This window comes from Geosmithia morbida, assembly GCF_012550715.1.
Source record: "Geosmithia morbida isolate 1262 chromosome Unknown scaffold_3, whole genome shotgun sequence".
NCBI classification, from domain to species: Eukaryota; Fungi; Ascomycota; class Sordariomycetes; order Hypocreales; family Bionectriaceae; genus Geosmithia; species Geosmithia morbida.
The window spans coordinates 1,664,380-1,680,277 of NW_023336190.1; the positions used below are offsets into that span (position 1 = coordinate 1,664,380).

The 15,898-nt window shown below is 58.0% G+C and overlaps 4 protein-coding genes across 4 annotated transcripts; 3 read left to right on the top strand and 1 right to left on the bottom strand.

The window, feature by feature from the left end:
* Window positions 1-732: 732 nt before the first annotated feature.
* On the top strand, window positions 733-7,747 carry GMORB2_5444 (DNA repair exonuclease SbcCD ATPase subunit; the record flags this gene model as incomplete). The annotated part of the gene is made up of 2 exons (XM_035467418.1): window positions 733-1,975; window positions 2,040-7,747. Coding segments are annotated over 2 exons (6,951 nt in total), but the record flags the coding sequence as incomplete, so codon positions are not given.
* Window positions 7,748-8,703: 956 nt separating this feature from the next.
* On the bottom strand, window positions 8,704-10,934 carry GMORB2_5445 (signal recognition particle receptor subunit alpha; the record flags this gene model as incomplete). The annotated part of the gene is made up of 3 exons (XM_035467419.1): window positions 8,704-8,949; window positions 9,148-10,675; window positions 10,735-10,934. 3 exons carry the CDS (start codon window positions 10,932-10,934, stop codon window positions 8,704-8,706), a joined length of 1,974 nt encoding a protein of 657 aa, XP_035323431.1.
* Window positions 10,935-11,731: 797 nt separating this feature from the next.
* Window positions 11,732-12,935, top strand: GMORB2_5446 (protein transport protein YIF1; the record flags this gene model as incomplete). The annotated part of the gene is made up of 4 exons (XM_035467420.1): window positions 11,732-12,031; window positions 12,109-12,310; window positions 12,377-12,702; window positions 12,774-12,935. 4 exons carry the CDS (start codon window positions 11,732-11,734, stop codon window positions 12,933-12,935), a joined length of 990 nt encoding a protein of 329 aa, XP_035323432.1.
* Window positions 12,936-13,846: 911 nt separating this feature from the next.
* Window positions 13,847-14,767, top strand: GMORB2_5447 (Mpv17 / PMP22 family; the record flags this gene model as incomplete). The annotated part of the gene is made up of 3 exons (XM_035467421.1): window positions 13,847-13,942; window positions 14,061-14,140; window positions 14,233-14,767. 3 exons carry the CDS (start codon window positions 13,847-13,849, stop codon window positions 14,765-14,767), a joined length of 711 nt encoding a protein of 236 aa, XP_035323433.1.
* Between the last annotated feature and the right edge of the window lie 1,131 nt (window positions 14,768-15,898).

Here is a 15,898-nt window from a genome sequence, read left to right on the forward strand (position 1 = left end):
CCGTTGTGCGACCTGGTCGGTATAGCAGCACTGTGAGGCAATCTTTGTTGTATCTGCCCACTTGAATCGATACTCTTCTCTGTTTCGTCCAGTAGCCGTCGCATCTTCTTATCATTCTTCTTTTCTCTTTCTTCGCTCTTCTTCCTATTTTCCCCCTCTCGAGCGTTTTTTTTATTTCGTTTCTATTCTTCTTGTGCCCCTGGCATTGATATTTTTCTTCTTTGATGCCCCATTCCGTTTAATTCATTTTTCCTTTTACGGCCCTGGAGCCCAGCAGCGCACGGGTAAGGAAAAAAAAGCGCTAATATAATATAATAACCCACCAGCGTGACGGCCCCTTATTAACCGTTAAATTAAAGGAAAAAAAAAAAGACAGAAGCCGCCATTCGACGCGTCGCGTATAAGCCTCCACCCAACCGAACTCGTGCCGCTGCCCGAAATCTGTCCGGAGACAAACAAGCCAGAAAGAAGAGGCCTACAGGTCAGAGAAGTGCTCATCGGAGATCCAGCTGTAGACGACAATCGCCTCGTCTGCACTGATCTCATCTGGTTAGTCTTTGCATCCTTTTTTTGTCTCTCCCTTTACTCTCTCCCCTTCCTCATCTTATGACATCCAACCCACCTTGCCATACCGACCGTCCCTGAGATGAACCCCTTGCACTAACCAGGCCCCCCTCCCCTATCATACAGACTCTCGTAACGACGTCGCCTACTGGGTCTTTGGTTTCCAGCCCGACAGGTACGCCTGCACGGGACCGCGCCGGAGACTCTCGACGACTCGGCATCCAAGCCAAGTCGCCGCCATCTCCTGCTCTTTCTGACGCCTCGACCGCCGACGGCCGAGACGACGACGATACTGCTTCGTCGCCCCCTCTCCCGCCGTTGCCTGCTCCGCGACTGCCCCAGCGCGCTCAGGACTTTCTGCGATCACCGACAGCCACCGACTTCGACGACACGCAGTTTGAGACTGCCAGCTGGGGCTCTCCTTACCCTCGCACCGACCGCAATCTCCGTCGACACAGCTCTAGCAGCGACGACTCTTCCGCCGACGAGGACGAGTCTCCGATCCACCACCTCGAGATCGATACCCCTTTCCTCCGTCCCGCCCCCGACGTCGTTGCGTCTGACGAGGTCCAATCCAACCTCGACTACACCCCGTCCATAAGTGGTGCAGCTGCCGTCCTTGCTAACCGTGTAAGGCGTCAGACCGTTGGCTTGACCGAGGACTGGATCCGCACACACACCACCGGCGACCCCAACGTTGAACCTCGACACTGGTTCAGCGACGGAAGCAGTAGTGAGCACTCTTCGCTGAGCGGCTCAGACTTCGGTTGGTTCGAGGACCGCGATCCCAGCACTCCAAAGACTGCCAAGGGACTCAAGTCCTTTGAGAGGAACAAAGTCCAGCATCCCAGTGGTACCTCTAGTGTCGAGACACTCGAGACACTTCGCCCAAGCCCGCGATTCAGAAACCCAGCCGCCAGCATGACTACATCAGAAACTGAGCCTCTGGCCAACGGCCTCTCAGAAGAGACTGCCAACCAGAGTGGAGCAGCCTCTCGCCCCATCACTCCACCACCCAAGGATACCCTCGCTCCCGCCGCCGTGGTCGAGCCCCCCGCCACCCCGCTGAGGAGGGTGGACAAGCCCCTCCCCAAGGAGCCGGCCATGACGCCGCGTCTCAAGAAGAGGGTCCCTTGGAAGGGCAAGAACATCCTAGTCCTGCTTCCTCGCGACGAGGAGCGTGGCCTTCCCGGGAAGCCCCCCCGGCCTCTGCGCCAGCACGAGATCCAGAAGATGTTCGACTCCTGGGAGGAGCTTGGCTACAACATTGACGGCTTCGACCACGTCGTTGAAGGCTACCAGATCCCTGGTACAGACGATTCCCAGAGCCGCGAGACCTGGCCCACCGGCGAGGATGTGGTGCAGGAGCGGTCCGAGAAGGCCTACCAGGTCACATTGCCTGACTTGAATGGTAAGTCGACGTTGAGGAAGATGACAACGCACCCTGCCGCCCCTTACTGACAATGCAAATGTAGCGTGGGAACGCTATGTCAACGAGCTCCAGGAGGCCAAGCTGCGTGCTCTTGGGGTCTTCACCGTGGAGGAGGCGCCCCCGGCTCTCCCGTCTCCCACAGCCACCGATCCGAGCAGGCAACCTTCTGCCCAGTATCCTCCGAACCCCTTCTCGCCTCCGCTGCCAACCTCATCGGCGTCGAGCGGCCATGGCGCCTTCGGCTACCCCTACAACCAGCAGTTCAACGTGTCTGCTTCTCAGAGCTCCATCGCACTCGCCGGAGCCTCGCCGGTGCCGTTTGGACCCGACAAGTTCAACCCTCGGAATTCGTCGTCGTTCCCTGCCAGCGCCTCGCCCTTCCAGTTCCCCCCCCACACCGCTCAGTGGCTGGCTATGCAGGGTATCAGCACGGCCGATTCGCCGTATGCTAATCTCAACGGCATCCTCTCCCCTCAGTCGCCCTTTGGCTTCGAGTCCGCCAGCAGCCCCGCCTTCGACAAGCATCATAGGCAACATTCCCTCCTGACCCATCATCACAATATGCTTGACGACGTCACCGACGACGAGGAGGACGACGGCTCCAGGAGCTCCTCCAAGACGCCCGAAGCTCTTAAGCGTGGCAGTGCCGCCCACCTGTCCCACAGCCAAGAGGATGGCGAGTACCACCTCGAGGAGTCGTTCCGCAATCAGCTCGAGCACGACGACTATAATCCCCAGATTGCCCAGGACCGCTCGCACCAGCGCCAGATGTCGGAGAAGATGCAGGTGCCTGAGCACTTTGCCAACGAGCCCGGAAAGCCCATGGTGCTCCACCACCCCAGGCCCCATAGCCGTGGCCACTCGTTGACGCACAACATGATGAACGGCGAGGACCAGCTCCAGGACGGCATCGACCAGGGCGGCAGCATGAGGAACTTTGCTCCTCTCAACGGCATCCCCGAGGCGAACAAGGGTGATGGCGAGGCGCATGAGATTGAGACGAACCCCAGCGAGCTCGGCACGCCCAACCCCGAATTCGACGTCTCGACCCCCTTTGGCCAGCACCACAAGAACGCCTCGACGACCAGCAATCCCTGGGTCAGCTCCACGAGCTCTGTACCCGGCCACGTGCGCTCCGGTCACGGTAGCAAGCCGTCTCTGTCTAAGCTCAACGTCAAGGCGGCCGAGTTCAAGTTCAACCCCGAGAGCTCCTTCACCCCCAGCCGCTTCAGCTTCTCGGGTACCTCCTTCCAGCCCAGCATCTTCCAGTCCAGCATCGGCCAGTCTAGCCCCGATCTCTCCGTCCACGGTGGCGGGAAGGACTCGATCCACCTCCCTGCTCAGTTCCCGGTCGCCTCCTTCACCGGTGGCTCCCCCCAGACGGACAGCGGGTCTGGCTTCAACCCGAGCAAGAGCATCTTCAGCTTCTCTGCATCCGGCCCCAAGTTCCGCCCCGATGCCCCCTCCTTCACCCCCGTCCAGAGCCTCAACAGCCAGCCGGCGGTCGGTGCTCAGCCAATTGCCCGGGAGAGCATCTTTGGCGGCATCCGCGTCAGCTCCGGAGAAGAGATTGTCAAGCCGGCCAAGAAGTCCAAGGCGATCCCCATTGTTCGGCCACGCAGCCACCCGTCGCCCGAGCCCGCCCAGGACGTGGCCGACGGCGTCACCGAGGACGCAGACGGTCGCCCTCTCGCCGATGATTCTCGCACCAAGCGCGCTAAGAGCCAGGTGCCCGAAGGCCACGACGACGACGTTGCTCTCTTTGCTGAGCGCCCCGGGGACGATGGTACCCTGGCGGTTCCCGCCACCCAGTCCCCAGCTGCGGCGGAGCCCGAACTTGTCGCCGACGAGGTGCCTGGCGAGGGCGAGACTGCTCTTGCCGCCGACACTTCGGTGTCGTCAGCTGCCACCGATGAGCAGACGGACACCAAGGCTACCACTGCGGCACCCTCGGAGACGTCGCCGGCCGAGGCTGAGACCAGCACCTTTGCGCCCTTCGAGTTTGAGTCCAGGTTGGATGCCAAGAAGTTCAGCGAGGCCGTCCCGACTGGTGTCGAAGGCCTCGGCAAGAGTGGCAGCGCACTGTTCTCGCCTGCTGCAGAGCCGTTTGCCCCCCCGACCGCCAAGGAAACCTCGGTCGCCTCGACGCCCAAGCCCAAGACTTCCAACCCCAAGGGCCTGGGTCTCGGCTCCTCCCGCTTCGCCTCGCCTCCGCCCAAGCCCAAGGGACTTGGCTCATCTCTCTTTGCAAGCGAGCCCTCGCCGCCTCCTGCTGACGGAGATGAGGTCCGGGTCTGGGATGGCGAGGTCCAGGACGAGGCCGGGTACAACGATCACGACGAGTCTCTCTTGTCGCTCATCCACCCTGTCGTGGATACCGACATGGACCTTCCCGCGGACCCCGACGCACCCCGTCCGTCTGTCGAAGAGCCCAACGAGGGTGGTGAGCAGACATTTGAGCAGATCGATGCCATCATGCAGGAGATCGGCAATGACCCCACGCTTGGCGTCAGGAGGACGACCGAGCCCTCGTCCACTTCTGGACCCGTGGCGGGTGCTGCCAACTCGCCCACCCTCAAGCTGGAGCCTCCGAGGCTCGAGCCTTCCGCCTTCCATGGTAAAGCCAACACCCCGGTGCCTGTCCCTGACCTGGAGGAACCCACCGTCCAGTACGAGGGCGAGGCTTACCACCAGCCTCGCAACGACGACGACGACGTCGAGGAGGAGCCCCGCAGCCCCGGCAGCGACTGGGAGAATGCTTTCCCTGCTGCTGAGCACGACAAGCTCGAAAACAGGGTCCAGTTCTTTGACGGCCGCGTCAACGAGGTTGTCGGCAGCCTACTGGCTTCTCGCCTCGAGCCTCTTGAGCAGGCCGTCTTCTCCATCCAGGATGCCATCACTATGAGGGTCGGCCGTCCATCCTCTTCTCGCCGGGATTTCCTCAGCGCCGTGTCTGAAGATCGTCGACAGAGCGATGCCGACGACGAGGACGACGACCTTCCTCCCCGCCGCTCGGCGAGCCCCCGCAGGGACCGCAGGATGGACCAGATTCGCGCTGCTGTTCTGGAGGCTCTGACTGCCCACGTCCGTACCCAGCCCGCCGTTGTGGATGCCGCTGAGAGGGACGCTGGTGATGCTGTTACCGAGGAGGCGGTGGAGTCGCCGCTCGCCAAGGGCCTTGCCGAGATCAAGGAACTCTTGACCAATCAGCCTAAGCAGCAGCCTGCCCTTGAGGGTGACATCCTCAAGAACCTCATCGAGGAAGCCGTCCACAGCAGAATGCCCCCCCCCGCGCAGCCCGACGTCGACCTTCTCATGAAGATGGAGAGCATGCAGGGCAAGGTTGAGGACCTCGAGCACCGACTCTTCGAGGAGACCGAGAAGCTCGAGAAGGAGATGGTGATCCGCCGGGCGGCCGAGGATACTTTTGCCGACCTAAACCGCCAGCTCCAGGCCGCCGAGACCCGCGTCGAGGTCGAGATCATCAACAAGAGCGTCTTCGACCAGCGCGTCACGGACCTGGAGGAGAAGTTGCGCCAGCAGGAGGGCATGACCGAGCAGGAGCTCGACACCCGCCGCCGCGCTGAGGACAAGCTATCTGAGGTGCAGCGTCTGCTCAGGATCTCGTCGGAGGAGGAGACACGCCTCCGCGAGGCGTGCGAGGAGAAGGACCAGATGATCAAGGCAATGGAGCAGGCCAATGCCAAGACGGCCATGAAGATGGCCCTCCTCGAGGCGTCGCAGACGAATTCGACCCAGTCTCAGTCAGAGCTCACCAACAGGGCCAACGTGCTCGAGGCCGACCTCAGGGCTGTCCGCCTGGACAACAACCACTGGCGCAACGAGGCCGAGCGCGCCGACGAGGCGGCCCGCCGCCACAGCGCCGAGCTCTCAGTCAGTCAGGAGGAGAACAAGCACCTCCACAAGTCCCTCACTACCCTCACCACCCAGCTCGAGGAGAATGAGCGCCTGCGCGAGACCTGGCGTGCCAAGTACATGTCTCTGCAGGATGACATGGCCAAGGCCGCCCGCGCCATCGCCGAGGAGAATGCTCGCCGCGTCAAGAAGGATCAGGCCATGATTGCCAGGCACGAGGTCCTGGATGCCAGGCTGCATGCCGAGGCCAAGACTCGCGAGCGTCTCGAGATTGAGATGGAGCGCCTCCAGATGAACGAGCGTACCGGCATGAGGGCTACCAAGGAGTGCGAGCGCCTCGAGGGCCTGATCGGCGAGCTCCGCACCGAGAACCACAAGCTCCACGAGGGCATGCTGGCCACCCAGCGCGAGGCCGACGACGACCGCGAGGCCGCCGCCAGCGAGGTCGCCAAGATCCGCAGGACCCTCCAGGGCGAGCTTGACTCTGCCAGGCTCCAGGTCAACATGGTGCGCGAAGAGCTCGAGGAGCAGAACGGCAAGCTCCGGGCCGAGCTGAACAGCCTCAAGTCCGACATGGACACGGTCAAGGCCTCCGTCGTGGAGGAGCTCGACCAGAAACACCGAAGTGAGCTGGAGGAGCTCGACCAGAAGCACCGCAGCGAGTTGGAGGAGCTCGACCAGAAGCACCAGGGTGAATTGGATGATATCCGTGCCAAGTACGAAAAGAGGCAATCTTCTGCTGTCGAGGTGGCCCAGAAGACGGAACAGAATCTGCTCGAGCGTCTCAGCTTCTCCGCATCCAAGATTGAGCACTACCAGGAGCGCATCGCCCTCATGGAGGAGAAGCTCGAGATCTCCAAGCAGGCTGCGGCGGCGGCGGCGGCGGCGGCGGCCAAGTCGGCCGCTGTCGAGACCGCCGCCTCCCCGGCCATCGTCGTCCAACCCAAGGCCGCGCCCGCCCCCGTGGCCGCAACCAGGTCAGATGTTCACGAGAAGATCTCGCCCCAGGCGCTCAGGGAGTCCATCATGGTGCTCCAGGAGCAGCTCCAGGCCCGTGAGCAGCGTATCGAGGAGCTGGAGCAGGCGGCTGCCGAGGTTGATCAAGATGCCCCCAACAAGATCTCCAAGCGCGACGACGAGATTAGCTGGCTGCGCGAACTCCTGGCCGTGAGACACGGCGACCTCCAGGACATCATTGCCGCCCTGTCCACCGATTCGTACGACCGCAACAGGGTCAAGGATGCCACGATCCGTCTCAAGGCCAACCTTCAGATGGAGGAGCAGGAGCGTGAGCGTGCCATGAATGGCGGGTCAGCTATCAACCTGCCCAGCATTGCCCAGACGATCCAGACGGCGACGCCCAGAGTTGCCCAGACCATTGGCGCTGCGTGGGGAAGCTGGCGCAAGGGAAGCACCAGCTCCTTTACCGGCATGGGCAGCCGTCTCAGCTCTCCGGCGGCGGCGGCGGCGGCGGCGGCGGCGAGGAACAACACGACGCCGTCTAAGCCCGCTACCTCGTCGTCTCGTCACGGCAAGTCCCTGAGCGGCCTCATGACGCCCCCTGCATCTGGAGTCCGCCAGAACCCTCTTGTGGAGAGCAGTCCCCAGCCCACGGCCTTTGGAAGCACCGGCAGGCGTTACCCGTCGCACGGTAGCAGCGCCGGCAACGAAGGCCAAGCGCAGGGCCGTCGAAGCTCGCAGAACTCGGTGACTACCCGTGCAGCCGAGAAGGTACCTGCCGCCCTAGAGCCGGCATCGCCGCAGCTCCCCGAGTCGGAAGAGCCCATGACGCCACCCATGATGCGACCTGCCGTCTACGACTTGGATGCCCAGCCGGCCGAGTTTGACGAAGACGGCTTCTTTGAGGACGAGTAAAAGTCGACCATTGAAGAAGGTTTGCACGTGCGTGGGTGTGTGTTTTCAACAAAATCGGCGTCATGGCGGCAGGGCTCCTTGTGCTTTTCTTTTCTACTTCCATTTTTTTTTTACTTTTTTTATTCCATTTTTACATTTCAGCGACTTTTACTCCCCGAATGAGTACGACCCGAAAACATTATAATTCTCCATAACTATATTTCTCTTCGACAGCATACGGATTCCTTACAAGGCGGCTTAGAATTGTCAAGCCGAAAGCCAAAAAAAAAACCCTTTTATACGACTTCTTACTTGTCTATTACTTTCTGTCTTGGGCTTTTTCACAACACAAGTCACATATGCGTTGTCTCTGGGGGTCAGGACGGCGGTGCGCAGAAGAACTCAGAATGTATACATTGATGGCGCACCGTCATTTCCTTTGTTTTTTTCCTTTTTACGTTTTCTTTTGTTCTTCTTGTTCTTTTTCTTATTTGATGCGCTATAATTTTTTTCTTTCTTTATCTTTACATTCACTCAACTCAGACATACTCTTCATACCAAGTTACTTTTTGTTCTTTTTTTCCTTTTGTTGAAAGCATGATGGTGTTTTGTTGAAGAACCAGAAAGAATGGAAATAGTTGGGGATGACTTGTTTTATTATCCAATACCCTAGTACGCTCTCATGTAAACCATGCACGTTTGTACTTTTTACCATGGTGACGTCTATACTTTTGTGTATGAAGTTTTTCGCTACAAGAATGTAGATGGTGCCCCGAGTTTCAATGAGCATACTACGCTTCTCAACTTGTATACTATTATTATTATAGTGGTGTATCGCATATCATTTATCATGAAGGGAGTTTGTTAATAATTCATGATTAAAAAGAAGAAGAATCTAGATAGAGGTAGGGGTTTTTTTTTGTTTTGAGTCCCGGGGTGGAGTTGGTAAGAAAGAAAAGATTGCCGAGGACAAAGGATTAATGATTGCTGAGCAGCTTCTCAACAGCCCACTTGACGGAGAAGTTGCGCAGGTCAGAATAATGCTGACCGACGCCGACGAACAGGACGGGGACGTTGGTGGCGTAGACGAGCGAGACGAGGGTGCCCACCATGTCGCCTACCGTGTCGCACTTGGAGATGATGAAGCCGTCGAGGGTGCGGACGGACCCGAAGGCGGCGTTGAAGTTGCGTGCTTGGGCGACAGAGTCGGTTCCCACCAGAGCCTGTTGCCTGTCAGTGGTTTTTCCCCCTCCTTTTCCTTGTTTTCCGCATTCAAGTACTAATCCTATAGGAAGGCATTTTGCGTGTTTGTAGAGCGAGCGTAGCGAGGACAGCTCTTTGTAGGAAGGTCCCGGCAGGGGGTGGCAGAGGGGAAACGTGAAAAGCGGGAGAGAGAGAAAGAGAGAGAGAAAGAAACGTACCTCCCCGACCATGAGAATCTTGTCGGGCTGAGCAAACTTGGCAAACTTTTCGAGGGAAGACATGAGACGCTGGTCATTGTGACGACGGCCGGCGGTGTCGATGAGGACGACGTCGTAGTGGTTGGTGGCGGCGTGGGCGACGGCATCCTTTGCCACAGCGGCAGCGTCCTTTCCGTAGCCCTTTTGGTAGATGTCGACCTCGCCGCCGCTCTCGCGGGCCGTGAGCTCCTTGAGGTTGCGGACGTGGACGGCCAGCTGCTCGACGGCGCCGGAGCGGAAGGTGTCGCCGGCGGCGATGAGGACGCGGTACTTGTTCTGCAGGAGGAAGTAGCATATCTTGGACAGGTTGGTCGACTTGCCCACGCCGTTGACGCCGACGATGGACATGACGTAGGGACGGGCGCGTCGCAGCGACGTGGCGGGGGGCGCGGTGACGGCATCGATCTCGCGCAGGAGGTCTAGCGACGACGTCGGCGTCAGCATCTTGGTCAGCGAAGCCTCCATGGCCGTCTGGATGCGTGAACTGATGCTCTCGAAGCTGCCTGTGCGCACGCCCACCAGCTGCTCCTCCACGCCCGAGCACAGCCGCACCGCCGCCTCGCGCGCCACGTTCTTGCGTAGCAGGTGCTCCTCCATGCCCCGCATCGCCTTGTCCAGATCCTCTTTGGTCAGCGTCTTGCCGCCCACCACGTTGCGGAATAGCCCGCCCACCGCACTCATGCTCGACCCTAGCAGCCCACCCGATGACCGCTGCTGCTCCGCGCTCGACGCTGCCTTCTTCGCCTCGGCCGATGCCAGGATCCCGTGCACCTCGTCGCCCAGGTCCCGGAGGACAAACTTGCCCTTACTTGTCTTGGACCCCCACGTCGATGCGTCCACCTGGTCTACGGCCGAGGACCGCGCTGCCGTCCCGTCGACCGCGGCGTCCAAATCACCACCACCGCCTTGCGCCGAGTAGTCTAACTGCACGTCGTCGCTCTCGTCTGCGAAGCCGTCGGCATCCCACTTGCGCCCCTTCTTGGGCGCTTTAGCCCCCTTCTTCTGTTCGTCCCCCGACGACGGTCGCGCGGGGCTGTTCTTGGCCTTGCGTGCGCGTCGCGATAGCTTGCCCCCCGGGCCGGCCTTGCTCATATTGTTGCCGCTGGGCGTCGACGGCCGCGATGTACCCGGTGTGTCGGCCGGTGTCGAGTCGACTGAGACTGCGTCGTCGGATCGGCCGCGGTATGTCAGGCCCGGCGCCGACATCGACTCGGTCGAGCCCGCTGTTGCGCCCTGAAGCTGGATCTCGGGCGCGGAGGCGCCAGACCTGTCGAGCTCTTGGAGCTGCTGGTCAAAGTAGTCGTCGAAATTGGAGCAGTCGACGGCGGTGGCATGCGGCCTAGTGAACAGGTCACCGTACAGGCTGACAAAGATAGTCCGGATGTTGTCGACGAGCTTGTCGACCCAGCTGAGGTGCAGCAGTGAGCGGTAGACAACCTGCATTTCCCATTGTGTCAGTATAAAGACTTTCTCGTCATATGTCCATTGACTGTCCCATTCCCGTTGCGCACCACAAATATGAGTCCCATGCTCTTGACCGTGGCCCACTTGACTGTGTGCTGGTCGCTCTTGTAAGCAGGGTTGGTAGTGGCCGAGTTGTCGTCGCGAATCGTGGGCGCAGGCCCGGTCATTTCCTCGATAAAAGTATCCGCGATGAAGTTGTTGACGACTGATGGGTTGACGGGCGCATATGTCCTGGACCACAGCACCACACCAGAGGTGGTGATGATCTCGAACGTGTCCAACATGGTGGCGGTTGTATATGTTGGGTGGCGGCTCGAGACCCAGGACGAGGACAGGGGCTAGATAGAAAGGATACGTAATTATTTATTATATATGATCTGTACACTTTGGCGTGCCTCTCGGGTACATATATGCGCGCGGTTTGTGAGGAAGAAAAAGAAGAGAAAAGGAAGGAGAAAAGGAGGGAGAGACAATGATGCTGTCGTCTCGATATTAGGAGAACGGATCCGAGATCGATATCCGTCGGAGGAGGTCTAGACCAGGGCAGGCGCAGGCAGAGTAGTTTAATAATTCCCCCAAAGGGTCCTCCTTCCTTCCTCGTCTAGCAGAGATGGTGGTGAATCGGACTCGTGGCGGGAACGATCGCCTTATCGATAGGGCGTTGCGAGGGTTCGGTCTCCGCGCCTGTCACGTGCAGAGAAGCTCCAGTGGGGTTTGCTACCAGCTCACCCCTGGAGGCCCCTCCACGGTGGCTGATGTCTCTCCAGGTGGCTTTCTCTCAGTGGCCCGTGGCTCTGTACGGAGTAATAATACTAGGCCACCAACTGTAATATTACTACGGAGTACTCCGTACAGCCCAGCTGATTGTTGCAGCTCCTACGCGCGCGCGAGAAGTAGACCACATCTCTAGATCGCAACTCTCCGGGAGTGCTCTCTTTTTCAACGACCCGTCCAACCCCCTCCGCCACACGCATATCCAGCTCGTCCTGTCCCCTTTGCATCGACCACACTCCGACCCACCGTTCGCCCCGTCTCCTACACTCTCCGTCCTCGATAACCACCTCCCCGACGGCCTTTGACGATGCAACGAAACACGTACGGCCCGTCTCCCCCCCTACACCATCCCGTCCCACAGCATGTCTCGACCGTGCCTCAACTCCGGTCGCCGCCACCGCCGCCGGGATCCGCGCAATCGCACCAGGGCTACGGCGGCGGTGCTGCATCTTCTGCCTCGGCGGGGAACCCTTACCAGCAGCAGGGCCAGCCCGGCGCAAACATGTTCGGGCAGTACGGACAATTTATAAACGACCCGACCGCGCAGGTGGCGGCGCATTTTGGACAGACTGCTTTCAAGCAGGGCCAGGAGTACATGGAGCAGAACGTGAGTACGCATTCTGGGACGTGATGGCAAGCATATTGAAGAAGGAAAAAGAGATTCTAATGATGCTCTTGTTCCAGTTCGGTCAATACGTCAGCGTCTCGGCCCTAAAACACTACTTCAACGTCTCCAACTCGTACGTCATCAATAAGCTCATCCTCGTCCTCTTCCCATGGAGGCACAAGGGTTGGTCGCGGAAGCAGGCCGTCGGGGTGAACGGGCAGGAAGGATGGTATCTGCCGCCGCGTGACGACATAAACAGCCCTGACATGTACATACCAGGTAAGAGGAACGACGGAAGAAGACGATGACTCCATGTGTTGGGATGCTAACCGAACCGGATCGCAGTCATGGGTCTGGTCACATATGTACTTCTCTCGACCCTCATCGCCGGTCTCAAGGGCGCATTCAGGCCTGAGCTTCTGGGTGTGACGGCTACTACGAGCATGATTGTCGTCGTCGTCGAGATTGTGGCCCTCAAGCTGGGGTGCTACCTTCTCAGCATCTCGAGCCAGTCGCAGCTCTTTGACCTGATTGCCTACTCTGGCTACAAGTTTGTCGGCATCATTGTCACAATTGCCGTGGCCCAGACCTTCAACGCCGGCAAGGGCACTGGCGGCTGGGTCGGATGGCTCATCTTTGCCTATACCTTTCTGGCCAACTCTCTATTCCTGGTACGCTGTCTTCTCCCGCGATGTACTCTCTACCCCTAGCCTCCTCCCTGTTACTGACCCTGGCCATGCAGCTCCGTTCTCTGAAATACGTCCTCCTCCCCGAGACTCCTGGTGCCACCGGCGGTCCTATGCAGACAGATTCGCGCGCCAAGCGCAACCAGAGGACTCAGTTCCTCTTCTTCTACTCTTACATCGTGCAGCTCTTCTTCATGTGGGTCCTTACCCGGACGTGAAGAGAGGAAGGGAGCGGAAAAGACTTTCAACGGCCCTAGCGGGGGAAGACCTCTAAGCGTCTCGACGAGGGGCACCGCGTAGGATAGAGAATATGCTCGTCTCGATAGCATGGCGGACGGCCTGGAAGTATAGGACTGCCGGGTGCTTATACAGACGGAAGGAGAACACTAACACTTTGTCAACTTTTTGGCGCTATGCGGGGATTACGGGCATTGATTTTAACTGTACGGATAGACAACATGGATGAAGCTTCTTGTAGAAGCTTTGGAAAAGGGTGGCGGGTATTAGCAAGAGAAAACAGGGCATATGTTGATGACCCGGAATGTATAAAGTGGGCATTAATAAGGGAAGAAGATGATGCAAATGATTGCAATTGATTAATCGTCCTGCTATGTTTTGTATACCAAGCAGTACATGCAGTACCGGGACGTGCATTATTGTGTCTGGTGATCTGCTTTTTTGCTTGGCTGCTCGTTGGGCTGTGGAGTTTCTTGGTTGGGAATCCTTGGTGAATGACTGGCGGGGCGTTTGCTCCCGACTGTACCTTTTCTGTTGGAGTGACGACATGGGAGCTTCTCCCCCCCTCGAAAGCATCAAAGCATCATCATCCTCCTGTTGTTCCCTGACAGCGATTCTCTGCGACAATCTCTTCCCATCGCACTTTTTCCTCTTCTCAGAAGTGTTATAATCAGGGACCAAATACATGCTCTTATCTGGCCTCTCACTTCGACTCTCTAGTTTCCTGATCGGGGAGGGGGCAAAAAAAAAAAAGGCGACATCGACAACGTGTCCTTGAGAGATCAGTCCATTCTTACCGGTTGATAAGGTCATATCTCGTGTTGTAAGAGTGCACGACGCCGGCTCTCAACAAGAAAGATTGAAAATAGAGACTTTATAAAAAGTTTCAAGCATGTCTCCTCCGATCGTAGAGACTACGCTCCAAGCGGCGCTGCTCAGTGTCGTTTCCAATGTGGCGGCTCAGTACATCCAGTCGAACAGGCAAGGGGTATGTTCTATTACGGCTAGTGCCCAATCTACCCCCTCGCACAAGGCCATCTGCTTTTTCCTCTTCCACTCTGAGTTGTGAGAGCTGACCGGACTGACGATGGACGTGATATGATCAGGCTGGACTAGAGATCGACTGGGTGCCCGTATTCCAGTTTGTGCTTTTTGCCATGTTTAGCACGCCGCCCAACTATCTATGGTAAGTCTGAGATAACCAGTTGAAAGCAAAGGGTGGATATGAAGAGCCTATCTAATGATGTTGTGTGTGTGTGTGTGTGTGTGTGTGTATAGGCAAGACTGGTTGGAGACGACATTCCCTTCATACCCAGATGAGAAGTCGTCGTCGTCGTCAGGCGAAGACAAGAAGAAGGAGGAGGAGTCTGGCGGGGACAAGACCAAGAAGGGAAAGAAGAAGACGACCAACTCCGAGGCCAAGACCGAACCCAAGCTGTCGGTGGTCAACACGGGCATCAAGCTGATTCTGGACCAGACAGCTGGAGCGCTGTTCAACGCGCTCCTCTTCAGCACGTTTCACCGATCCATGCGGGAGGCGCTGGTGGACGCGCCGCGCGAGACAAGCATCATCAAGGCGCTCGGGTTCTGGAACAGCCCCGGGGCTATCGACTTTGGGCGCGTCGACTGGGGAGGCGTGTGGGAGACGTCGCTGGCCGAGCTCTGGCCCACCTTGGTGGCTGGGTGGAAGATGTGGCCGGCCGTGTCGCTCATCAACTTTACCATGGTCAGGACCGTCGAGGCCAGGAACCTGGTTGGCGGGCTGGCGGGGATTGCCTGGGGGACCTATATGAGCTTGATGGTGGCGGAGTGAGGGATGGATGGGTCAGTCGGATACGGATGTACTGCATGTATTCTATTAAACGGAGAAGGGTGAAGGGTGACAAGTCCTGGTGATTGGGCAAGTACTTAGCGAAGAGTACGTCTACTACTAGAAAGAGTATTCCGAAACGATATAACAACAGGTGCAGAATGGGGCCAAGTCCAACAGGACCGTGCCGCCCTTCTCCAGTCAAGGTGGCGGGTCACGACGTCGCATGCATGCCGGCATATGCAGGCAGATGGAAAGGGAACGACGGGAAGGGATCTGTCACCCGTTAAGCCTCTCTATTCTCCCTCTCATTCTTCCTTTTTTCTTGTTTTCGATGCCGAGTAAGCGAGCCGGAGACAGCCAAGGAAAATAGAAGGGCCAATACCAGGGAATGAGTTTGTTAGCGGTTCGATGCAGCTTGGCCTCGAAGGCTCGATCCCCATGTGGGCAAATCTCGATACCAAGCTTATTGGATCTATGGAAAAAAGGGTTGCGCGATTGCTATTACCGGAACTGGCGACATTAGATCCGAAGCTTAACAGATAATTGGTAATTATATCTCAGCTACTCTGGCATACGAAGTAGCAGTACGGTCGGGTGGTAGTGGCAGTTGACGTTGCTGTGCGTCAATACTGGGCCGTACAGTGTTTTCGTACCGAGTACGGAGTATCGATACTAATATTACTCGAAGAATTATTACTCCGCAGTACTAATATCATTCCACGCTGTGTAATCTGTAGTAATATCATTATTACTACACCACTATTAGTACGAAGTATGGGGGATATTCCCTATTGAACCCTCCCGTGACCAACTTCCCGTCCCAGCTCCTACCCCAGAGGACAATCCCGTCCGGTATCTAGCCATCCATAGGTGGCTGCCCAAGCTGGGCACTCGCCCGTGGACATCTACGGTGGCTGTATCATAGCTGCTCACAGGCTTATGCTCACTATAACTTCTCTATGATATCGCAGACACTGAACGCCCACCCTAACCACCCGCTAGCGCCCGCGTTAGCAGGCCCGTGATCCGCTCCAGAATCCCGTGCAGTCTGGAGCGAATTCCGTTCATCGCATTCATTGCCAAATGGGTCCACGGGACATTTCCACGGAACATTTCCACGGAACATTTCCA